This window comes from Sarcophilus harrisii, chromosome 2, assembly GCF_902635505.1.
Source record: "Sarcophilus harrisii chromosome 2, mSarHar1.11, whole genome shotgun sequence".
NCBI lineage: Eukaryota > Metazoa > Chordata > Mammalia > Dasyuromorphia > Dasyuridae > Sarcophilus > Sarcophilus harrisii.
The window spans coordinates 325,649,472-325,674,978 of record NC_045427.1 but is presented as its reverse complement, the minus strand read 5'-3'; the positions used below and the strand labels follow the sequence as shown (position 1 = coordinate 325,674,978).

At 35.9% G+C, this 25,507-nt stretch overlaps 1 protein-coding gene across 13 annotated transcripts in view; it reads right to left on the bottom strand.

Moving 5' to 3' along the window:
• Positions 1–25,507, bottom strand: part of GPHN (gephyrin) — a 751,804-nt gene that overhangs the window by 132,372 nt on the left and 593,925 nt on the right. For all 13 annotated transcript variants that reach the window (XM_031952740.1, XM_031952743.1, XM_031952746.1 and 10 more), the window contains one exon: positions 8,523–8,660. In XM_031952740.1, coding sequence (XP_031808600.1) covers positions 8,523–8,660 — 138 coding nt within the window. The remainder of the gene's footprint in view (positions 1–8,522; positions 8,661–25,507) is intronic.

The following is a 25,507-nucleotide window of genomic DNA, read 5'->3' as shown; positions in this document are numbered from 1 at the left end:
TCCTTGGCCAAGGGGAATTTCTCTACATGCACAAATCATTCCATTCTACCTTGTCTTCTCTAAAGATGTTCTATTATCTGTATTTTCTCTGATAATATCAATCAAGTCTTTGTATTATGCCAACATAACTTTTTCTTATTTATTTCAAGGTGATATTTCTGAATATGAAAATCTTTTCATATTCATATTTTGAATATTTCACATTCAACTAGCTACATACCCATGTTTCCTTCATCTGCAAAGGACCCCCATTTAATCTATCCATCTTCACTAGTTTTCATATTTCTCTTCCCTTTTGTGATTAAACTCCTTAAGAAGGAATCTGTCTACAAAATGTGCCTTTACTTTTTAAATTTTCACTCTCTTCTTAACTCTGTACAATTTGGTTTCAAATTTTATCATTCTCTCCAAAGTTACTAACAACCTCCAAAATGCCAAATTTAATGATCTTTTCCAAACTGTCAGGAACCTTTATTTCCCTGATATCTCTTCTCTCAAGGTTTTTATGACATTATCCTCTATGATTTTCTACCTACTACTTTTAGACTCCTTTGGAGCGTCATCCAATTCATACCTGTTAACAGTGGGTTAGATGTCTTTACCTCTCTTCTCTTTCCTCTCTATACCATTTTGCATGGTGATTTCATCAGTTCCTATGGATTAAGTGATTATTTCTCTGCTAATAATGGCTATTTAAAACTTGATGTCCCCTAGATATCCAACTAGTCCAGAACTGAATCTACTGTCTTTCCCTCCTAATCTTCCTCTCTTCCTAACTTACTATTGAGGGTAATACCATCCACTAAACCACCCAGGATTGTACCTTAGGTGTTCTTAGCTTCTTACTATCTCAGTCCTCCCTCTAACTTCCATTCAATCTGTTGCCAAGGCCTATTGATATACCTTGATTACATCTCTCATAAATGCCCTCTTATTTCCTCTTACATTGCCACAATCGTGGCGCAGGTCCTCATCATCTCATCACCTAAGATTAGGGTTGGATAGAAAAAAAACACAAATATAATACCACTACTGGAAAATGAATCCAAAGTATATACTGTACTGCTAGTGAGTCAATGTCATTTTTGTTCATGAAAGGATCACAGATTTAGGGCTGAAAAGGGCATCAAAGGTCATCTAACTTAACCCTTTCATTTTCACGAATGAAAAAACTGTGGCCTAGTGAGGTTACATTATTCATTCAGGGTCATATAGCCAATAAACATCAGAGGCAGGATTTAAACCTAAGTCTTACTCCAAACCTAGCAATACATCCACTGTACTATGTTGCTTCAATGCTATTAGAAGATTTTGAGAGAAATGATTATTAAAAAATTAATGATTTAGAAAGATTCAGAGTTCCCTCTTTTTCTATACTCATTTCAAGACTTCAGCCTCTAAAGATTATGCTAATATCTTCTATCTAATGCTACCCAATCTGACAAGAAATCTCTAATCGAAGAAGAATTCCATTCAATCAAGCTTGAGTGGAAACACAGCCTTTTGTCTACATTGCCCAAGTTTGGGGGTGGTCTGGGCATAGAGCCAGTCCTTATCCAAGAGTGACGAGGTCACTCTCAGCCCCTTATTGTAATATTCATTCTGTCACTGATTGTTAATCAATCAATGTTGATTCTCATCCTGGGGAAATCTGCTGTTCAAAGGTTATATGAACTGTGAGTCTGCCTCCATGATTGTCTGGTCAAAGAGAGAAATAGACAAATGCTAGCATTATTAATAAAAAGATTAAATTAGGCCAAAATTATGTCTCTCAAACCATTTAAAATGCCACAGATAAAAATGTTTATTTAGCAATATGCTTATGTTTGAAAAGTGCAATGAGATGTATAAAGAATAATGAAATGTATGGAGAAGATGTAATAAGATATGCATAATTTAGAAAGTTAGCAAGATTTATGAATGTAACAGTACAATAAGATGAAACTATTTTAAGTATGTACTGAAATTCACTCAGGGAACAATATCATGAAATGTATATGTACATATATACATATGTACATGGAGACAAAGACCTATAGTGAAAATTAACAAAAGATAATGTCTATATAGAGAAACATCTACAAGTTACCTATCCTAGGCTAGTCCTTAGCAATTAGTAAAGACCAGTGCAGTTATTTAAAACCTCTAACACAAATTAGAGTCAGAAAACTGAGATTCAGATCATACCTATGGACTACAAATGTGACCCCATGTAAGTGATCTAAGTTTTTTTGTCTCAGTTTATCTATTTGTAACATGGGAATAATTCCTGCAAAAACTGTTTGACAGGGCTATTGAGGTCTAAATGACAAATTGGTTGCAAAATGCTTTGGAAACCTTAAAGTGCTGTAAAAATGCTGGCTGTTATTGTTCTCCTCTACATTACTTGGATAAATTCCTCAGTTTTCCAATGTGGTTTTGAAGACCTGTCTAAAACAGTAAGACAAAAAATAGACAAAGATTGCTGTTTAATTAGCTCTAAGTAATGAATGAGGGGGAACCCATTTGGCTGGCTGAAAGAATAATTTAAATATATCCTAACCCCATTGCTACTCTGATTCCAATAAATATGCCATGTCAGTGTGTACAGTTTGTAATGTAGACTTCATAATGGTTGAGAGTAATTCATGAGGTACATTAACCAAAACTTGTTTGAAGGAAGGATTGCATATTACTTTGGTTTCATCCAGGAAACACCAGGATCTACAGAACAGCTGAGATTAAAAAATGACTCATAAACCCTCCATCCACATTGAGAATTCCCTGCTACTCTGAGAAGATGGGAAAGTTCCTGAATACTATCTCTTGACAGCTGCAACATACAATACAGAGAATTTTTGCATAGCACTCAGACTTTGACATAGCCTTCTGTGAGATCCATACTTTAAGATAACAGCCAAAGTTTTAGGTGGTTTTAAGATGGTTTTAGGATAGCTTGTACCATCCTAAGATAGGAAGTTAAGACTAAGATTTTTTCATAGCAAATAGAAGGAAGGCTAGAAAGGCCTCAGTCAATTGTACCATAATCAGAAGCCAAGACTGGAAGCACTGCTATATTTTGTCATGTAATTCCAAGTAAGAAAGCTTAAAGTTCACAGAATCCTTGATATATAGTCTTTCCAATCAATGTTAATTGAATAAAGTCCATGAATTCATTTCAGAATCTTCCTTCTAGTAACTGGCAACTCATATACACCATTTGTGAATTTATAATCTATTCACATCATGCATTTTACCAGGGAAGAAAATGAATCTTTAAAAGAAGTCTCAAGAATCTTACCAACCTTTGTTATAAAAGGTATCACATGAAATCAAAAGCAGTACTTGATAAACCCTGGCTACAGAGTTGACAAAAAATAGCAAAGAACTGATTCAAGACAACTATTACAGCTTTCCTACTCAAAAAAGATAAAAAGCCCACATGCACACACACAGACTACTTACAGTAGAATTTTTAAAAATAGTCCAATGTCATTGCATTTTTAGTAATTTTGATATTTGATTATAAACTTCATGAGGATGCAGAGGACATTTAAATTCTTTTTGTAGCTATTCCACTACCTATCATGAAGTGAGTGATATTAATAAATGTCTGATAAATGAATGAATGTCTGTTTAAGGAGTAACATGGCACAGTGACACATATCCCAAACTAATCTAGTCGCAGAAGACTTTGAGGCTGTAAATACTTTGATGGAACTCACAAATATTGCTTCAGGAATCTAGGGACATAAATGCCCCCAGGACAAAAAAGAATCAGGGAAATTATTACCATTTTCCATTTAAAGAATTGCTATAGGGAATAGGTATGTTTTTATATTTTAGAAGGAAAATAATGTTCTCTTTCTCATGTGTCCATATACACACTGTGTGGAATGTAGTTGATGAAAATACTGGTAGAGTGAGTAAAAACCTACTGGCTTGCCCCAGGAGGTAGCTAGCCTTTAACCACAGGCTGTATGATCACTTGTGAGATAAAAATATAGAAGGAATTCCTGTTCAACCACAGAGTAGAGTAGGAGGACTCTCATTTTCCTTTTAATTTGGATTCTGTGATTTCATTCTGAACTCTGTCAATTCTTCTCCCTGGGCCTCAATTCCCTCATCTGTAAGATAAGGGAAATGCAATAGATGATTTAAAGTTCCTTCTAAGCTCTAAAATCCCCTCTTATGTTAAGATCCTTTCCAAAGGATTCCATTTGTCACTTTAAGGGACCACTCACTTGCATTTTTATATACAGTCATATTCTTTGATACTCTGAAATATTCTAGGTCTGCTTTCAAGAGGCTCTGACAAATATGCTTTAAAGCAACACTGTTGAGCTTGTTTGACATCAATGGCCTCATACTCATTTGTGCATTCAATTTTCCTACACCATTCATTTAAAATATAAACTTTCCTTAGGCATTTGTGTAAGGACTACCTTATAAACAGGCAGAGCAGGTGTTTTTTGAGAGAGATGGAAACTCTGTTGGCCAGTCTCACTGCTCCCCTTTCTTCTCTACTTGATGGCAAATGACTTGACCATTTAAAATGCACTTGGCCCTCAGAAAAGTTAAAACCTCAAGTTGTATGACCTAGGAGGATACAAGCTCCTGGCAGGCAGAATGTTTCTTTTTTGTCTTTAATTCTCCCAGATTTCTTAGCACTTAATAGGAGCTTAATAATGATGTGAAAAACATTCAGTTCTTTCCTGTAGAACAGAATTGAATTAAGGCAAAGGTAGTTTGGCAAAGAGAACAAAAGCACTGGTGCTTTCAAGAAATGTTTTCTTCAATGACCAGCAAGATGAATACAGAGAAGCTTGGAGAGAATTACATGAACTGATGCTAAGTGAAATGAGCAGAACCAAGAGATCATTATATACGTCAACAACGATACTGTATGAAGATGTAATCTGATGGAAGTGGATTTCTTCGACAAAGAGACCTAAGTAGCTACACCCAAAGAAAAAAACACTGGGAAATGAATGTAAACTGTTTGCATTTTTGTTTTTCTTCCCGGGTTATTTCTACCTTCTGAATCCAATTCTCCCTGGGCAACAAGAAAACTGTTTGGATCTGCACACATACATTGTATCTAGGATATACTAGGACATATTCAACATATATAGGACTGCTTGCCATCTAGGGGAGGGGGTGGAGGTTGGGAGGGAAAAATCGGAACAGAAGTGAGTGCAAGGGATAATGTTGAAAAAAAAAAATTACCCTGGCATGGATTCTGTCAATAAAAAGTTACTATAATAAAAAAAAAAAAAAAAAAGAAAGAAATGTTTTCTTCAGATAAAAGTTAGGTCTTCCTTGATAAGCCCTCAATTCTCTCCCATCTCTCTCCTCAAATATCTATCTTGTATCAAACCTGGGTAAGGCCTTTAATTAGTGTTTTCAGTGCACACGAATCCTCTTCCTTCTCTGTCTCTTCCTCTCTCTATGCACATTTATGTAAATATGTTTCTTCACTGTTTTTCTTTTACAAAATATTTTAGGGGTGTGGCTTATATTCAGAAAAATACAAAACACTGACTTAGTATCTGCCACTTAATAATGATTATATTAATACATGTGGTAGTTAGGTTAGAATGAACATAACAGAAGATATATTGACTAGCCAGTTTTAAGGAAGAAGGACAAAGTATTTGATCTCTAATACTATCTCTGCAAAAGATACAGGGAAAAGAAGTAAAATGTCTAAGTACTCCAGAACCTCAGAGTTGTAAGAGATGTCAGATATCTTCAGATTAAACCCTTATTTAAAGAAGAAAACCCCCTACAAAATCATAGATGGTATCCATTAGGTTTCAATTTAAAGACCTCATGTGAACAGAATTCCACTATACTCAAGAAGGCCATTCCATTTTTAGACAGTTTTAATGGTTAAGGAAATTTTCTCTGTATACAGTCCAAATCTCCCTCTTGAAAATTTTCACATGAAAGGCCTTTCTCAAATATCTGAATGAAGATAGATGGGGGCAAAAAAGAGGGAAGGAATCTGTCTAGCCTCCAATTCTCTTTTGCAAATAATTTCTCTGGGTTACTGTCTTTTATTTCTTTCTCAGCTTGAAGAAGTTGAGGGCTGCGTTGCCATCTCTTCCAGGATGAACACTTGATGCTCAATTTTCCTGTCTTTCTTTCTCCACGCCACTTCCATCTGCCTCTAAACACATCCTGATCTTTTTGCTGCTAGGGTCACTTCTCTTAATCTACCTTTAAATGTTTCTATTTCCCCATTAATGTCCCTCTCTGATGCCTCTTCATAAATGAAAGCTACCATTGTACCAGAATAGGAAGGGACCTTAGAGGTCAACAAGCATATGAAAAAAATCCCTTTACATTTCCCTTTAAAATATACCCAGTAAGTGGTTAGCCAACATTTCCTTGAAGACTTTTGGTGAGGGGAACCCACCTGCTGCCTCCAAAATGCAATTCCATTTAGTGTCAACAGATTTCCCTAGATCAGTTTCTTGAAAAACTATTACAAGGCCTTAAAGTCCCACAAAAAAAATTCCTCAACTATACTTGTCAAAATAAAAACATTATGCAACATACTCTGACACTATAACATATAAAAATATTATTTGTTGATTATTGTATCAAATTTTCAATGATTTATATGCACTTTGTAAAGCTTCATCCTATGCAACAGACTGGCATATTATTTACAGTTGATTAAATAGGATATTTTTGGTTATTTTTTTAAAAGGTCCTTGGTCAGTAGCCTTACCTTCAATTACAAAAATGAAGAAAATAAGATTAAGATTGTACAATTTCCACTTATCCTATCTTTTTAAGTAAAAAGATTAATTATAATGCAGGTGACTCAATTTTTTGGGGGGATAGAACAGGATACTAAATTGGTATTTAAAGTTATCAAACAAATGAACAAAATATGGGAAGTCAGAATTAATGAAAGAAAAAGAAAGAAAAACTAACAGACAAAATTTTAAGGGCATATTCAAACATTCCTGATTTAAGATGACATATTGGATTTGATAAGGCAAGATTCAAATATCCAAACAAGATTCTGAAGCATTAAAGATGCTCTAATTTGAGCTGCTAGCCTTCAATGAGTGTAAAAAAAAAAAGTAGCAGCAGTGATAATTTTAAGTCCCATAGACATAGATACAAACTAAATCATGACATATAATTATGTCATACTTTGGAATATATAACTATTTCCCCCATTTGTTTTTCAGTTTGGAGAAACTTTTAAAAATACAAAATACTGTATCCACTGAATATAACTTTAGTGTTATATAAATCCCCACTATAAACTAATTCTGTTTTACATTATAAACTAAGCTTTAGTTGATTCAGCAGTTGAGTGCAGGGATCTTTATCATTTTTTCATCAGTATGGATAGAAGTAGTTTTTGACAAAAAGCTAATCATCCTTGAAAGGTTTGTTAATTAATGAGTGACAAATGATGTAGTTTGTTAGAAAATATGAAGAGGGAGTGAGTTTTACTTTGCTGAATTTCTTTTCACAAGGAAAAAAAAAAGACTTTTCTACTTTCTTGCCCCAATAAAGTACAAATGACTTTTTTGGACAATGAACAGACTATCAACTTCTAAGAGTGCTGCAAAAGTCACTAAGAGTGGCTATTTAGTAATACTCTTTCAAAATGACAAATGGTAAGAACAGGATAGAACGGTATATTTTAAGATTATTAATGTTTTATAATTCCTTTCGACCTTGAGGGAATATTCATACTTTCTGAAAGTGCTTTAGTATCCGAGAATATGTGGAAAATATACAATCTATTTCTGAATATTCACTCTATCTTTAAAAATAGATGGGAACTTTCATTTTATCCAAATTGATTTCAGTTGTGAAGACCTGACTAATTCATTTCTCTAGTGGGCTCTTTTAAGATTTTCTTCAGGGTGGACAAACACAAGAGTAAATGTGCATCTTGAATTTCTGCTTACATAATAGAAGAATGTCAGAAATGCAGGACAAATGTAAAATGTCCTAACACTGAATCTAGCTAAAGAGGACCTTCCAAGTTTGTCATGAATCTAATATTTAGTATGTTTCACTAGCCTTAGTCTTCCAACTAAAATAAATACTTTTTGTTATTTTGCCTTCAATAATTTTATTTCTTATATATTAGAAAGAAGTACATTCCTTTATGGTGGCTACAGATATCGCAGTTAATAAAAGAACCATAGTATGAAAATGTTTTTATAAAAGAGTGTCATTAGTTGTTTCCCATTTATCAAGTAGGAATATCAGCAGGTAGTTTCATGAATAGTTATCTTTACCACTCTGTCCTTAGTCTTCTTTAATTGATATTGGAATTAGTAGAAAATAATATGATAGTTCTTCCTTTAAAAAAAAAAAAGGAAATAAAGAACTATTTCTTAGAGTTAAGACAGGGTAGTGTGATAATAAATATACTATTTAATATTAAATATTTGATATTTTATGAAAGCTACAAATCTTAATATTAATGTTGATCATAGAGAAATATTGCACCCAGTGTATGTACAAAGAAAGGGCAGTACTATATCTAAATGTACCTCGGTAGTTGATGATTTCTGTTCCGAGCACCGGTGTCATCTCTAGGACTGTGATAAAAGCTTTATCCATAGATGTCAGTGGAAATGGAGACATGCGGTGTCTTCTTGCCACTTTGGTGATATCAACAGCACTGTGACCTACAGGAGAAGAGATTTCAGCTGAGACAGTGGTCACTAGAACAATAGGAGGGAGGAATAATTTGTGCATATAAATAAATTCCATTCTGAAATATTTCAAAATAAAGACAACAAAACAAAGAAATGACCCACCTCAAAATAATAATAATAATAATAATATATATGGATTAAAACACCAGAGCAAGTTATCATTGCTAAATTATATGCTAAAACTACATAGGATGCATGTTTGGTTTTCTAGTGAGCTAATTCAGGAGCTAAAAAGGAGTGATTCAAAGTGGAATTTGGTTGGTGCCCAGAATAAAGAGGCACTTATATTTTTGGGCCTAAATATTGTTAGTTCAGGTTCTTTCTTTTTTTATTTGCTGTGATTCTAGTCCTAAGGGGTACTGGAACAGAAGGAAAAAGTATTATGACTAAATAACGAATTATAGTACACTACTGTTGGGGAAATCTTAGGCCTGCAATCAAATTACTGACATAACAATAATCTTCTCTCTAAGGCCTGGTTCTCAATACTGCAGAGATAGGCAAGGTTTAATCAATCAACCAATTATTCAATAAGAATTTATTAAGTGCTTATTACATGCCAGGTATTCCTAAGCATTAGAAATAAAAAGAAACACAAAAATAGTCCACTGACAGGAAGAGGATTTTATAATGATTAGGGAAACAATATGTAAATAAATAGGAGAATACCAGATAAGTTTAGAGTAGAAAAAAGGAAATCTATAGAGAAAAGTTCTAGATGTTGGGTGGACAGTGACAGTAGGAAGGTCTTTTGCTGAAGGCTGAAATGAGCTGAGTCTGCTGGAAGGCAGATGGCAAGAGAGGGAGAGAATTTCAGGGATGGGATGCTCCAGTTAGCCAAAGATATAAAGGCAGGGAATTTAGCATTGTATACAAGGAACAGCAAGTAAGTCAGTTTTTTAGGACACTAGTATGTGTGTGATGGGAAGCAAAGTATGAGAAGTCAGAAAAAGTAGGAATGGACCAAGTACTGAAAGACTCTGAACACTGATTCTAGAAGTAATAGGAAGTCATTGGAATTTTTTAAACACGAAGATGGCACAATAAGACTTATAGTATGCTTTAACAGGTCTGTGGAGCATAGATTAGAATGAAGAGAGGCAGGGAAACCAATTAGAGGAAATAGCCTACCTAAGAGGTGATGAAAAACTAAACTGAAGTGGTAGGTATGTGAATGGAGATAAGGAGATATATATGTTATCAAGAAAGAAAAAGATTCAGAAATGGATGGGGATAACCTTGAGTAATAGACATATGTAGAAAAGAGGTGGGTTTGAAGGGAAAGGTAATTAGTTTTGTTGTAGACATTCTGAGTTAAAGATGCTTACCAGACATCTAGTTTGAAATGTCAAGTATACAGTTGAAAATATGGGATTGGAGTTCAAAATATATATATATATATATATATATATATATATATATGTGTGTGTGTGTGAATTATTTGCATAGAGATGATATATGAACTGATAACACCAATGGAGATGACACAAAGATAAAAAGAGAAGAAGGCCTAAGACAAAGCCTTGGGGAAAATCCACAGTTGAAGATTCATCAAAGGAGACCAAGCAGTTAAGAGTGGTAGGAGGAAAAGAAAGAAAGAATCAATGTCCTACCACTTACAGGCATTGTACCAATCCTACCTTTTTTCTTGTTCAGTTGGTAATAAGCACTACTTTTTTTTTTAAACCTAATGAGGATGGGTCTAATTTATATATTATATCCATATATAATTTAGGATAACTTTTCTTAACTGAATCAGAATGCTTCTTAGAAAGGATTTTGGGAAATTACTGTGTCTCTTACCCAACTAATAATATTTGCTAAAATTAATTAATATTTAATTAACTGGTTCACTGGATAGAGATACAGAGATTAGTAAAAAATAGCCATCACCAACTAATATCTAATGAGATTAGTTAGACAAAGACAAGCAGTTATTATCCTCTAAGGGCTTTCAGCTAAAATCAATAGCCATCAGCAAAAAAGAAAAAAAAAAAAACTAAGATGTTGATATTCATAATGAATAGGACTGATTGGATGAAATATTTCTCAGTATTGAATCACATGATCCCTGTTCCCAGACTGGGGTCCTGGGGGATGGGGATGGGGTATCATATGATCTCTGGAGGGAGAAACTTTGAATCCTGGGATACAGGAAGTTAGTGAACTTGCAGCAAGTGATGTGACCTGTGGGAAGCAGCCAACATTGGCGACCTTTGGTCACTAAAAGGATAGTTATGTCCTTTTAGTCTATCCAATGAGAAGGCTCAGGCCTTTTGCTTTTAAGTCCTGGATAAGGCAGAAGTTGGCCAGGTTCCAGGTTCATATGGCGGGAGTTGGGATGGCTCCCAGGTGTGTGGGCCTCTCCCTGCAGGAATCAAATAAATGCTTTCTCTTTGTACCTGAAGATGTCTCTGATGAGTTAATTAGGGAAAGGGGATCTTGCACCTGACCTGTCCCACACAGTTTATGGGGACTCTGCCCAGGCTCTGACTTCCCAGAGAGATGGCTGGGATCCTGAGTCAAGGTAGGCGCCAGGCTGGGTTCTCCAAGCGACCTTGAGATCAGATTCTGAGCCTCCCTCTCTGTGAAGAATGGGCCTAGGAGAGACAGGACACTCAGATACAAAGAGAAGGTACACAAGTCTTTGAAGATGAAACCCGGGTGAGAGAGAGCAGGTAACTTATGCATGTGTGATCCTAGAGGCACTATCTGTTAATGTGCCCTTGAACTATCCTTATGGATCCTGGGATCATCAAATCTTGGGTGATCCAGATTAAGGGGTGAGAGCCAGGAAAAGGGGTTCTGTTAACGGTACAGGAAAGGGGCTTTCTATGGTTGGCTATGAAGGTTAGGCAACTCCTTCTGACCCTGGTCTGCCAAGTGACCCTGAAGGGGTTCGGCTGTACATTTGCTGGAGACCAGGAGTGAGAGAGGGCAATCCAACTCAAATCTTCGTAGCAAAAAGGAAAAAAAAAGTGCACTTGGGTATTTCTGTTGTATGTAGGACAGTGGGGAAGGGATGGTCTCTTCCATGTAATTTTTGTCTGTTTGTGTCTGTGCAGAATGTCTTTGTCATGTTTATTCTATGAGCTAGAATTTGTTAGGGGAAAAAAAAAGAGAAAGAGAAAGGTCTGACTTTCCTGTAGGCTCCAACACTAGCCAAAGTTGGAGCTTTAGGAAAAGTCCATTGGGAATAATGGTTGGGGAATTTGGCAACTGGTCATTTCAAAATTCCAAAGCAACTCAATTAAATTGGGGAGGATCATACAGAGAGTGAAGAGAGAGTGAAGATAGTTTTTTTCTTTTCCTTCCTCATTTCCTGACTACAGCCGGCCACATAGGGCCAGAGGGAGAGAAAGAATATGTTTAATCACTTTAGTGAAATTCATTATTTGAGATAAGCAGTTTTATATTATTGGGAATTTAAAGCTGTATTTGATTGGATTTTAAGTTAAAATATGGATTATTAAAACAAAATGCTGGTAGTTTACCTTAGGGGAGGTCATGTTTGTTATCTACTTAGATGATATGTTGCTTTCTAGAACTATTGAGTGATTTGTAAACATTATGAGTTAGGCCTTAAAATTTTGTCAGCTCTGCTGAATATATGTATAAACTTTACGAAATGTAGTTCAAAGTTATTTAATTGTAAATCTTAAAGTTTTAAAAAAGTGATTTAAAGACAATGGACAAGAAAAATTGATTTGCAAAAGCAATTAATAGTTTAAATGGAGCACCTAGTTATAAGGTTTATTGGTTTGGGAGTGTGTTTAAAGTATATCGGAGAAAAATTGAGCACATAGGCATTGAGAGGAGATAGAGATGGGACAGGGGAAGAGATGGCATGAGAGAAGGAGGAAGAAAGAGTGGAAAAAGGCTTCCCTGAAATAGGGGACAAGAAGGTTGCAAGCCCCTAGTGAATTTGCCATTTGCCAAGGGAAAGGAGATACTCCATGAAGTTGGGGCCTGTCTTTAGCTGGCAGATTGGATCCTGGGGGAATTGGCACCTTAAATGGGTTAGCTGTGAGAAGTGGGGGTTGGGAAGCATGGTGGAGTTGGGAAAAATGCCATGTGGAGTCGGGAAAAGGATGGAAAGGGCCTGGTCAGGTGACAATCTAATTTTCTCCTCTCCCATTAAGTGGTACAGCAGTTTTTTGTTTTTGTTTTTTTTTCAACAAACTGCAGCTTCTTGGTGGTTAAAACCTTAATTGCTTATACTGTTTAAAGGAACAATCTACATTTACATGGTGTTAATAACAATGTTTTATTTTTACTTTTCAAGTCTATAGCTGCTCTAAGAGGTTTGTTGGAACCGTAAGTTTTCTGAAAGCGATTTATTTCTACTAAGGTATCCCATCTGTCTTCAGCAAATTATTTAATGTTTATCTAAGTGCATAATGGTCTCTTTGTTTATGGAATATGATAACAAAAAAACCTAGAGCAGAATTTTAATTTGATCTGATAATTTGACAGGGTTATTTCTAAAAGTTTAGCATTTTTTTTAAGAATGAAGAGATTATTAATGTTAAATCTGAAAGGTTCTTTTATGTAGAAATAGGATATTCTATGAGTTTTAATTAATTATATTCAGTCATCTTAAAGTTGTACCATTATTTCAAAGGACTAAGAATAGTTTTTGCCTTTGTTCCTTTGAAAATGTTTCTGTTATGGACAATATGCAATTTAGAATTTTTCTCTGTATTGAGTATTTTAAAAGCAAAATGATCTGTGTAATGTTGAACTTAAAACCATCTACTTAGATATGAAAGATAAGCCCTAGAAGCTGTGAACTTTCTAAAATGAATCTCTTACTGTGATCCTTGGGAACTAGATTCAGCTGAAACTTTGATTAATGGTAATTGCTGTAAGAGATAAAACTTTTGGGACTGCAGCTGATATTTATTCGGAGTTTTAAATTCAGGTATGACTACCTGATCAAGCCAGTGATCCACCATCTGAAAGGAATGTGCCATAAACTACTCAGAAGAAGTTTGTTACAGGTGGAAATTAGATCTGGGAATCAATCAGAAGGACGATCTTGGACTCTGCTGAAGATAGGATCCTTCTGACTCAATTTCCTTTCCCAGTGGTATTCTTTTGAATGAGAACCCACCTGATTATTCCTAAGTCTAGCTTAGGTTGGAATTGTTAAAAAAAAAAAAAAAAATTATACACGAAGTAAAACTTCTTTAAGGAAATCATGTCCCTGATTTTTCCTCTTATAGTAAATTTCTGTAATCTGAGCAAGTTATCAGTGGAAGATATAAAACAGAATACAAGTATATAGATATTTTAATTTGCAGTCCAGCCCTGGAGGACTTTCTGGTTGCTGCTATTATATCTTTTAACTCTTTTACTTCCTAGGCTAGAGTTTCTTTATCTAAAGGCCTACTTTGTCTAAGTATTTGGGGCCACTCCAACCTTTCCTTTTGTTCATTGAGAGAAAGCAGACAATCTTATCATGTCCTGATTAGGCTAAGGTTTTTTAAGACCCTAAAAGTTAAACTAATCTGCCTAGAGTCTTTTACACTGTATGTTGATGGAAGGTGGGGCTAGGTCCTTGGGGTCTCTGGAACCCTAATCCTAGACCCCTGATTTACTTATCAAAGATCTGTACTCACTTCAAACTGCTTACAGTTTTGTTAACACCTGAACTAATTGGGTAAAAACCTTCCCTTGTAAGACTTTAGGGTTTTTACTGGGAGAGATCATATAAAATGAAGGGCACATGTTCTACCCATTGGAACTACTCCTTTGAGGAAACAAAGGCAAGAATTTGGGAAAAACATTCTTTGGTATCTATCTTAGGAAAGCTGTTTGGATGTGAGACATTTATGATAACCTCATCTCCTCCCCACCCTTGTTCTGGGTGGGTTTCCTGGTTACTATCCTGGTTAACCTCTATATTAATTCTACCTTTGTTTATTCTTTCTCTTTTACTCATATTTAGTCCTTGCATTTTAATGTACTTGTGAGGGTTGCTTCTTCCAGATTCCAAGTCATGAAATTCTAACCACTTGGACAAGCTGAAATCATCTGAGACCTGATTCTGATATTCAGCACTGGATGCTGCTGCCCCTGCCTACAACTCATTCATCTCCCCTTTTCAGTCCAGACCCCACTGGGCAGGGCCAGCTCTATGCCCCTTGTCAGCCTGAAGCAGGTCCAGAAGATGAGACCTTTGTCCCTTTGTCCCAAATGAATCTGGGTCTGGACTGGTTGAGTTGGGAATGATGTGATATTGGATCTGAGGCTCCTCGGTCTCCACAGTGCTGTAGTTCTATGGCTGTCAGATGCCAATCTGTTCTGTGATAACAGGATTTCCAAGACAGATAATGGGAGGGTCTCTGATTCCTGCTTATTGTTTTAAGCAGCAATATCCTGTCACCTGCTTGCTTATGCACTTAATCATTAGAGTAGTTCAAGATTTAGCTTGAAGTCCAGGAATAGCTAAAGTGGTTCCTGAAAGCTTTAACTAATGTACAGGTGTTAGTTCTAAATGATAGAAGGTTAGTACTGAAGAGGGACCAGCCTGAAGGCCTAGGTCACAAAGATGACCTAGTGGAAGATATCTATCTAAATATATATCTAAAAGGTTTGTTTTTATATCTTGGACAAGAAGGAAGTAGGCCAGGTTCCAGGAGCACATGGTGAAGTTGGTATGGCTCCCAGGTGTATCTGGGCCTTTCCCTGCAGGGATGAAATATAAATGCTTTCTCCTTATACCACAACATAATGCTAACTTATCATTTTGTAGTAATAGAAATATACATATATATCTATATATATATATACAAATTTAAAAAACCCAATTTGAAGGGCAGCTAGGTGGAGCAGTGGATAGAGTACTAACCCGGAAGTCAGGATGACCTGAGTTCAAATATGGTCTCAGACACTTAACACTTCCTAGCTGTGTGACCCTGGCAAGTCACTTAACCTCAATTGCCTCAGCAAAAAACAAAACAAAACAAAATTTGACTTTCTAATCTTATAAAATTAAAACAAAAAAAGAAAACTGCTTTACACAACATTTTGGGATTTACTTTTTTTATCCTCATAATCTTAGGAATTAGTCAAGTCAATGAGTATTTTTTAGATTGTTGTTTAATTATTTTCATCCATATTTGACTCTTCATGACCCCTTTTGGAGTTTTCTTGTCAGAAATACTGGAGTAGTTTGCCATTTTCTTCTCTAGCTCATTTTACAGATGAGGACATCAAGACAAATTGGGTTAAATGACTTGTACAGAGTTACAGAGATTAGTGTCTAAGGTCACATTTAAATTTAGGTCTTCCTGACTCTAGGTCTCCAACTCTTTTAAATTATGCACTATCAACTAGCCCATTTATTAAGTATTTACAATTTACAAGCACTGGAGATAAAAAGAAATGCAAAAACAGTCTGCCCTCAAGGAGCTTAGTATCTTATGGAGATAATATGCAAACAACCAAGTACAAAGAAGATACATACAAAATAAACTGGAGATACTTTCAGAGGGAATTCACAAACATTAAAGAAGATCAGAAAATGATCCTTGAATAGGGTGAAATTTTAGTCCAGGAAGTAAAGCAAGGGAAGGCAGGAGTTAGAAGTGTGGAGATATATGTTATCATCCCTATTTATCAAACTGAAGAAGAGTTCACAAATGTGATGTGAATTTTTCAATGATACGATTAGTCCAGAGCAGAGCTGGGTCTAAAATTGATTTCAGACCCCAAGTATAAATTTCATCTGAAAATACTAGAAGGTAGAGAGGAAGAGATTCAAGACAATAAGAATAATAGTGTGAGAAATACTGAAAAGTTCCCACAGAATATTGTAAGCTTCAGGTAATGTAAGAAAATAAATACCATTTACCAATGGGTTTTCAGAATGTGAGAAATTAAGGAAGGTTCCATTTCCACACAATTAAGTGTCACTTTCTCAGAAGCCTTGAGCAAATAAGGAATTAGGGGAGTAGGAAAGCACAAGTGGACTCAGCCAATTAGAGTTTTGTGGATCTGAAAAAGCCATAAGCTTAAGATAATAGCTGATCCAGTTCAAACTGGTTGGAGTCAATGACCTAACTTGATCAAATGGCTATGTCTGCTCAATAGACTAAATGAATATTAAATAACACAGTCCAAAGGAGAAGTTTTCTGCCATTTTTGAACATGGGATGTATGATGAAAGAGGGAAGACATGCTTATACATATTTAGGGAGAAACATAAAGTGAGAGTATTTATTAGAAAGATTGTAAAGTTGGAAGGTACAGAACTCTGGTCTCTGAAGGGAGGGACTGTGCCAAGATAACATGCCTAAAGCTTCTCCTGTTTCTGTGCTCAAAGCTCCTTCTTCATAAAGAGGAATGGCACTACATCTGGCCAGAAATGTTAAGAGGATGCTGTAAGATTCTTTAATAAATTTTCCTTTATATCTGATTTTCAGAGCCAAGTATGTTTCTAAGAATAGTGGGAGGAATTTGTTGAAGAGTCCTGCTCTCAGCACCCTCACTCCACCTCACCCCAAGTTTACCCCCTGAGTCTGAGTCACATGTATATATGTCATTGAAAACTCACATTGTGGGTTGGATTCTTGGAGACAATAAGTCTCATTCAGCCCTGGGACCAAACCATGGATCCATTTGGTTCTAGTAAATCTCTCCCTTTCAAATAAATTATTAAATACTCTCTAATCTCTATCTTGCCTCAGATTCTCCAGGATTATACATGTATACCTCAGAAATCAGCAAACATTACAAATTAGGGCATAACTTACTGTTCTGTAGATTTTCAAGATTTAAGAAAATGATAGAGAAAATGTTAATAATGCAGATTAAATTTTTAAAAAAATTTCCTCTTAGAAAGCTGATTGTAAAATATTTGCTAGTATACCTCTAGATCAAGAGTACTAAAGAATTTGAGGGGATTGGAGTAGGAAGTGGTAGCTGGGTAGAGCAGCAGATAGAGTGCTGGAGCTGGAGATTCCTATACACGAGTTCAAATCTGGCCTCAGACACTTATTAGTTGTGTGATCTTGGGCAAGTCATTTAATTCTGCTTACCTCATATTCCTCACCTGTAAAATGAGCTAGAGAAGAAAATGGTAAATCATTCCAGTATCTTTGTTAAGAAAATCCCAAATGGGCACACAAAGAGTTGGGCATGACTGAAAAATGATCAAATAACAACAATGAGCAGCAAGTGGCTATGGCAATTAAGTGAACCACACTGATTTTACCTTGTGACTCAATTTTGGATTTAGCTTAGTTTTCTTTCTATTCAATTATAGGCCCTAATCCAGTTTCTGTCTTGGGAGAAAACTTATTGGGAGAATAATGTTATTACATTGTTTGAATGTAGGTGACTTGAGGTGACTGGGAAGCCGGACCATCCTTATGTGCTGTTTAGAGACCCTTAATAAAAGATCTACTCACTAGAAACCGAGTCAGTTCCACTGTACATTTTAAGCAAACTATGTCTTATTTAGGAACTGGTCATATACTGATCAATCAGCTATTGGTTTCATGTTCTTTTGATTGTTTATGTCTGACACTTGAGAGTGAGACAACTTTTTCTGAGGCTAGGAAATTACACCTGTATGCTCTCCCTCTCCCAAGTTTCAAAGTCCCTAATCTTTCATCCAAATGAGAAATCAGATTGCCTAATTTTTTTCTTTTAATTAATTGGTTTCATTTGATTGATTTAATGTATAAAAGTCTGTCTCTCCTTGTATTCAGAGTTCAAGTTGAGTGAGACCAGGTGAAGTTTTCTCAAAGAAAATATGAGATGGAGTAGGTCAGATGCCTAAGTCATGTGATCCCTAATCCCAGAGGTCTGCAGAGCTGGAAGATCAGGAGTTGGGCCCAGGCTGCAGGAAGTCACATAATCTCTAGGCCTAGAGATTGCTTAAGATCGGAACCTAAGTCAGCTTTAGGAAGTGACAGGAAGTGATGTGACCCACAGGAAGCAGACAACACTGGTGACCATTGGTCAGTGATGGTTACTTCCTTTTAGTCCATCCAGTGAAAAGTGTTGGTCCTTTGTTATTTAACCACCTCTACTACTTACTGCTGGTCAGGTCTAGCACATGTTGGGAGCTGAGATGCCTCCCAGATGCGTGAGGGCCTCTCCCAGGGCCTCTCCCTGCAGGGACTAAATAAAAGCTTTCTCTATGTACCTGAAGTTGTTTCTGATTAGTTAATTTGGGGAAGGGGGCGCACCCATCCCACATAAAGTCCAGGCTGAAGAGATCTGATCCCAGTTTGCTGGCTATTCATTGCTTTATAAATCAATAGGCTTGGAATACCAAATCTTTGTTTCCTCAGTCATTTCAACTTTTACCACCATAGTACAAATAGAAAGGCTGGTCTTGGCAACAAGGAGAGCCATTTTTTTTCACATGAAAAGAGGACTAAGGCAGGTAGGGAGGCAATGGCTAAATGATGTGAGATGAAGAAGGAGGAATTTAATTTCTTGGTGAATTTTCTAATTTTTTAGATGAAGTATGAAGAAAGGTCCTCAGCAGAGAGGGTGGCAAAAATGCCATTTGACTCAGCATGTTTATGATTTGTATTGTCTTGGTCAAAATCCATGGATTTGAGCTTTTTGGGGAGTGCCCACAGTCTCTTAGATACAAGCAGTTAGAGGCATTTAGACTAGTCATTATTGGTCCTGAGAAACCTATTGTTTATTTAGATTAGCTGCAGGATTCTCTGAGAATTTTCGGTCACTGCAGAAGGAGGTTGGTGGTAACATTTAATCTATCACTCCCCAGCATATAACTAGCCTCCAGGGTAGGGTAATTGCCTTGTTGATTTTTTTCTCTTTGTCAGATGACAGATTAGCAGCTTTTCCTGTGGAAAACTTTTTACTATATGTGCTACTGAAGCAAGCACATATATTTGTCAATTTTGGTTTTTAATTCTGAGTTGTACTGGTTACAAATAACAACTATCATAAAACTCTATTTTTGCTAAAACAGAATTATGAAAAATGGATTTATTTGGTTTCCACACTTATAAAAATTGGAGAAAAGAAACAAATTAGAAAATTGAAACCCACAGGGACATGGAAGTCGGAGGTAGGGGGTTATCTTGCCAAAAGAATGTTAAAAATGGAAACTTCTAGAGGGCAGGGACTGGGTTTTGTAATGGGCAGGTGGCCTGAGATTTGAAAAGTATCTTTTGTTGTTTGCTCCTAAACTTTCCACTGTTATCTTCCCTATTCAGAATGGAAGCACCTTGCAAGCAGGGACTAGATTGAATGGAAAATACCCAGTACTGTAAGGTATTTGAGAGCCTCAGGCTTTCTTACCTTATTTTCAGAAACTTCACCTTAAAAAATCCCAAATAATGGGGAAAGGAGCTGAGGGTTAGGAAGGGGAGTTCCTGTTAGGGAATTAAAAAATGCCTTTTGCCTAGATGTGTGTCTCTCTTTCAAACCATGCTTTGTGTGTCAGAGATTGTGTACCTTTTCTCGTGAGAAAGAAATAAACTTTTTCTTACACTCATACTCGGACTTGTTTAGTCCTTATTAGTTTTGTTGTAATAGTCTCCATTGCCCCACACAAAATTGTATTGATGTGAATGCTAAATATAATTGAACTATATAGCAACTATAGTTCTTTACTTTAAAGAGAAGATATATGTATCACAAAATAGATAATTTTGATCATATTAGTTAAAAAGTTTTTGTACAAACAAAACTAATGCAGACAAGATTAGAAGGGAAGCAATAAACTGGGAAAACATTTTACATTCAAAGTTTCTGATAATGGCCTAATTTCTAAAATATAGAGAATTAACTCAAATTTATAAGAATTCAAGCCATTCTCCAATTGATAACAGAAAATTTTCAAATGAAGAAATTGAAACTATTTCTAGTCAAATGAAAAGGTGCTCCAAATCATTATTGACCAGACAAATGCAAATTAAGATAACTGAGATACCACTATACACCTCTCAAATTGGCTAAGATGACAGAAAAGATAATGATGAATGTTGGAGGAGATGTGGGAAAACTGGGACACTGATTGATACATTGTTGGTGAAACTATGAACAGATTCAGCTATTCTGGAGAGTAGTTTGGAACTATGTTCAAAAAGTTATCAAACTGCATATCCTTTGATCTAGCAGTGTTACTTCTGGGCTTATATCCCAAAGAGATCTTAAAAGAGAAAAGGGGACCCATATGTGCAAAAATGTTTGTGGCAGCCCTTTTTATAGTGGCCAGAAACTGGAAACTGAATGGATGCCCATCAATTGGAGAATGGCTGAAAAAATTGTGGTATATGAATGTTATGGAATATTATTGTTCTGTAAGAAATGAACAGCAGGATGATTTCAGAAAGGCCTGGAGAGACTTACAGGAACTGAGGTTGAGTGAAATGAGCAGGACCAGGAGATCATTATGCATGGCAACAACATCTATTCTGATGGATGTGACTCCCTTCAACAATGAGATGATTCAAACTAGTTCCAATTGTTCTGTGATGAAGAGAGTCATCTACACCCAGAGAGAGGACAGTGGGAACAGTGTGGACTACAACATAGCATTTTCATGCTTTCTGTTGATGTTTGCTTGCATTTTGTTTTCCTGAAGGTTTTTTCTTTCTTTCTAGATCTGACTTTTCTTGTGCATCAATACAACTAACTGTATAAATATGTATACATATATTGGATTTAAAATATATTTTAACATATTTAACATATATTGGACTACCTCCCATCTAGGGAATGGAGTGGGGGGGAAGGAGAGAAAAATTTGGAAAGAAAGTTTTGCAAGGGTCAATGTTGAAAAATTACCCATGTGTATGTTTTGTAAATAAAAAGCTTTAATAAATATTAAAACAAACAAATTAAAAAAACTATAAAACTTTCAACATTATAATACAAGCATTAATAGCTAAAGGAGTAACAATCACATAGTAGTAAATAAATTGAAACTGGGAGCTGAAAACTAGACAAAAATTGACAAAAGGAACAGCTTTTTTGAATGGGACTGATTGAATGAAGTATTTTTCAGTATTGAGTCACATGATTCCTGTCTCCAGAGCTGGGACCTTGGGGAGGACATTTGATCTCTGGAGGGATGAACTATGAACCTTGAGATACAGGAAGTTGCAGGAAGTGATGTGACCTGTGAGAGGCAGCCAACATTGGTTATGTCCTTTTAGTATATCCAATGAGAAAGCTTGAGTCTTTTGCTTTTAAGTCCTGGATAAGGCAGAAGTTGGCCAGGTTCTAGGAGCACATGGCAGAGTTGGAATGGCTCCCAGGTGTGTCTGGGCCTCTGCCTGTAGGGATGAAATAAATGCTTTCTCTATATACCTGATGATGTCTCCGTTTAGTTAATTGGGAAGGGGGGCTTGTACCCAACCTGTCCCACAAATTTTCAAACTTCAAAAGTAATCTGTATATAATAAACCTATCTAGAGCAGACCAGCAGGTAAAATGAAAGCTAACATGATTGGTTCAGTATATTAGAGCACTACTAATAAGGCTGGTGTTTGATCTCAAGGGCCTCTTTATTCTCTATTTGTTTCCTAAGGAGCAAAAATTTTGCTTCTTAGCTAGAGATTACACTAAATTTCTCTGCAAAGACCTAGTACTGGTTTATGAGGAGAACCAGAAGAGTGAACTTGGTAGACTCTAATCAACTCAGTCAATCATTTGGTCTCCTTTTATTTCTTCCTATTCCAAAATAAAGAAAGGTCTAATATTTCTCTACAGTTAGGTAATATTTTAAGAGTAAGGTCTTATGATGCAAGCAGCCTACTTATCAGTAGTTCGATTAACAGTTTTCCCCCTCTACCTGTGAACTCTTAACCTTCATCATTAGATGGGTGCAACCAAATTGGGTATAGTTTCCAAGAGATGTTGGCTCAATCTTATCCCAAATCATTAAATCTGGGCACAATATATTGTGTATATTCTGTATATGACACAATATAATAAAAAACGGGCTGGTCATCTACAGCTATAGTTTGGATTCCTGTTGAAGTGCAATCTTGTCAAACACTGAATAATTTCAGCAAGCTGAGATTTTAAGGTTTATGGAGAAAAGAATGGGACCTTGTCTTACAGGGGCTGTCCTGAAGGAAATGAAAAGTGCTGCCACTTATCTACCTATATTGGGGAGCTCTCTTCCTAAAGAGAACAGGTGATCAACTACTAACTTGGGGGAGAAGTACAGGCAATTTTTGCTATCAGAAAAATTAAAAATCATGACCAAAAAGTGAATTTTGCAAAGGAAAATGTTTTACTTTTCTGGATGGGCCAATAGTATTGCATTTTTATTTTTAAAATAACAATATGACCCCAAAGAGATACTAAAAAAGGGAAAGGGACCTGTATGTGCCAAAATGTTTGTGGCAGCCCTGTTTGTAGTGGCCAGAAGCTGGAAAATGAATGGATGCCCATCAATTGGAGAATGGTTGAGTAAATTGTGGTATATGAATGTTATGGAATATTATTGTTCTGTAAGAAATGACCAGCAGGACGAATACAGAGAGGATTGGTGAGACTTACATGAACTGATGCTGAGCGAAATGAGCAGAACCAGGAAATCATTATATACCTCAACAAAGATACTGTATGAGGATGTATTCTGAAGGAAGTGGATTTCTTCAACAAAGACAAGATTCAACTGAGTTTCAATTGATCAAGGATGGACAGAAGCAGCTACACCCAAAGAAAGAACACTAGGAAATGAATGTAAACTGCTTGCATTTTTGTTCTTCTTCCCAGGTTATTTATACCTTCTAAATCCAATTCTCCTTGAGCAACAAGAAAACTGTTTGGTTCTGCACACATACATTGTATCTAAGATCTACTGTAATCTATTTAACATGTATAGGACTGCTTGCCATCTTTGGGGAGAGGGCGGAGGGAGGGAGGGGAAAAATCGGAACAGAAGTGAGTGCAAGGGATAATGTTGTAAAAAACTACCCTGGCATAGGTTCTGTCAATAAAAAGTTATTTAAAAAAAAATAAATAAAAATAAAAATTTCAAACAATGGTAAAAAAAAAAATAAAATAACAATATGTGTCATTTGCCATTGAGATAGATTTTTTTTAGTGCTATTTTAAAGATGGCTCCTGAAACATGGCAGAAATCATTGACACAAAAAAATTACAATACAGAAATCTTAGAATTTCCTGTCTGAAGTGTCCATAGAAAAGAGTTTCACAAAACTTTTATGATTTTGGTCCAGAATACTTTCCTCAGTAGTAGTGAAGCATAATATAATTATGTCTGAGTTTAGAACTCTGAGAATTCCAACTCTAGCTAGAATACATATGAATACATTATAGTAAATTAGAGGCAGTTAGTAATTTCCTGGATAGAGCCTTGGGCAACAGGGTCAGGATGTGAGTTCAAATTCAGCCTCAGACACTTCCTAGCTGTGTGGCTCTGGAAAAAGTCACTCAACCTCTGATTACCTGACAAAATGGATCCACTGGAGGAGAAAATGGCCAACTATGCCAGTATCTATGCCAAGAAAAACTCAAATACAGTCATAAAGGGTCAGACATGACTAAAAAATGATTGAACAACAAAACAGTTGATTACCTAGAAACTATATTTTTATAGTAATTTTTTTTCATATTATTAACAAGAGCATTTTAAAATGACAAAAACAATGCCTATTATACTGTAGGAACTTGAATGAGAATGAAAGCAAAATGGAAGCTGAGAAGAGATTTCAGTTACTATTATGCCTTATAATTCAATTATTCTGCATTTAGTTCACTAGTTTTAATTACCACCTCTATGCAAATGCCTCAGGTCTAGTCTAAGCCTCTAATCTCTCTTTCCCCTTTTCTCTACGTTGTCCAGGTATCACTTAGCCTTTTAGTCACCAAAGCTTGTAACTTAGGTGTTATCCTTGACTTCTCACTCTCTCTTACTTCAGATACACAATCAGTTGTCAAGTTCTGTTGTTTCTTTCCTTGTAATATCTCTTTTATAAATTCCCTTTTCTCCTCAGACACTGTCACCACACTGATATAGACCTCATCACTTTATACCTACTGCAATAGCCTGCTGGTGGGTCTGCTTGCCTCAAGTCTCTTACCACTCCTCTGCCAACAAAAAGATATGCCTAATGTATAGGTGTGATTAGATCACCTCTCTATTTCATCAAGCATTAAATATAAAAGCATCTTTTTGACTTTTAAAGCCCTTTATAACCCACTCTCTTCCTACATTTCCAGGCTAGTACCCTGCCATGTACCCTGAGATCCACCTCCTGTTGCTGGGTGTTTTTTGGCTATCCCCTGTGCTTGGCATGTTCTCCTTCCTCATCTACCTGGTTTCCCAATTTTCCTTCAAGTCTTAGCATAAAGCTCACCTTCTACAAATAGTATTTATCAATTTTTTTTAATCCTAGGGCTTTCCCTCTGAAAGTGCCATTAGTTTACCCTGTATAGATCATTTATATTTAGTTGTTTGCTACTCTGAACTCTTTAAGAACAGGAACTATTTTGTGCCTCACTGTGTATTCCCAACAATACCACAACCAGCATGTAATAGGAGCTTAATAAATGCTAAGTTACTAACAGACTCTGCAAGATATTTTCAGGCTATTTTCTAATGAAAAAAGGAATAATGATTTTTGTGTAACAGTGGCCTTTCTCATACACTGTGTCTATCAAAACATACCTAGTAACAACAATAAAAATACTTCAGATATCTTGTCAGCCCCATGAGTACACGGTTTCATCTCCATCTGAAAAATCCATTCAAATGTTTATTAAAAATAAATGAAGAAATGATGCTTTCTTTAGATCACAGAAGAGAAGAAAGCAGAAACAAATAAAAGGCTTAT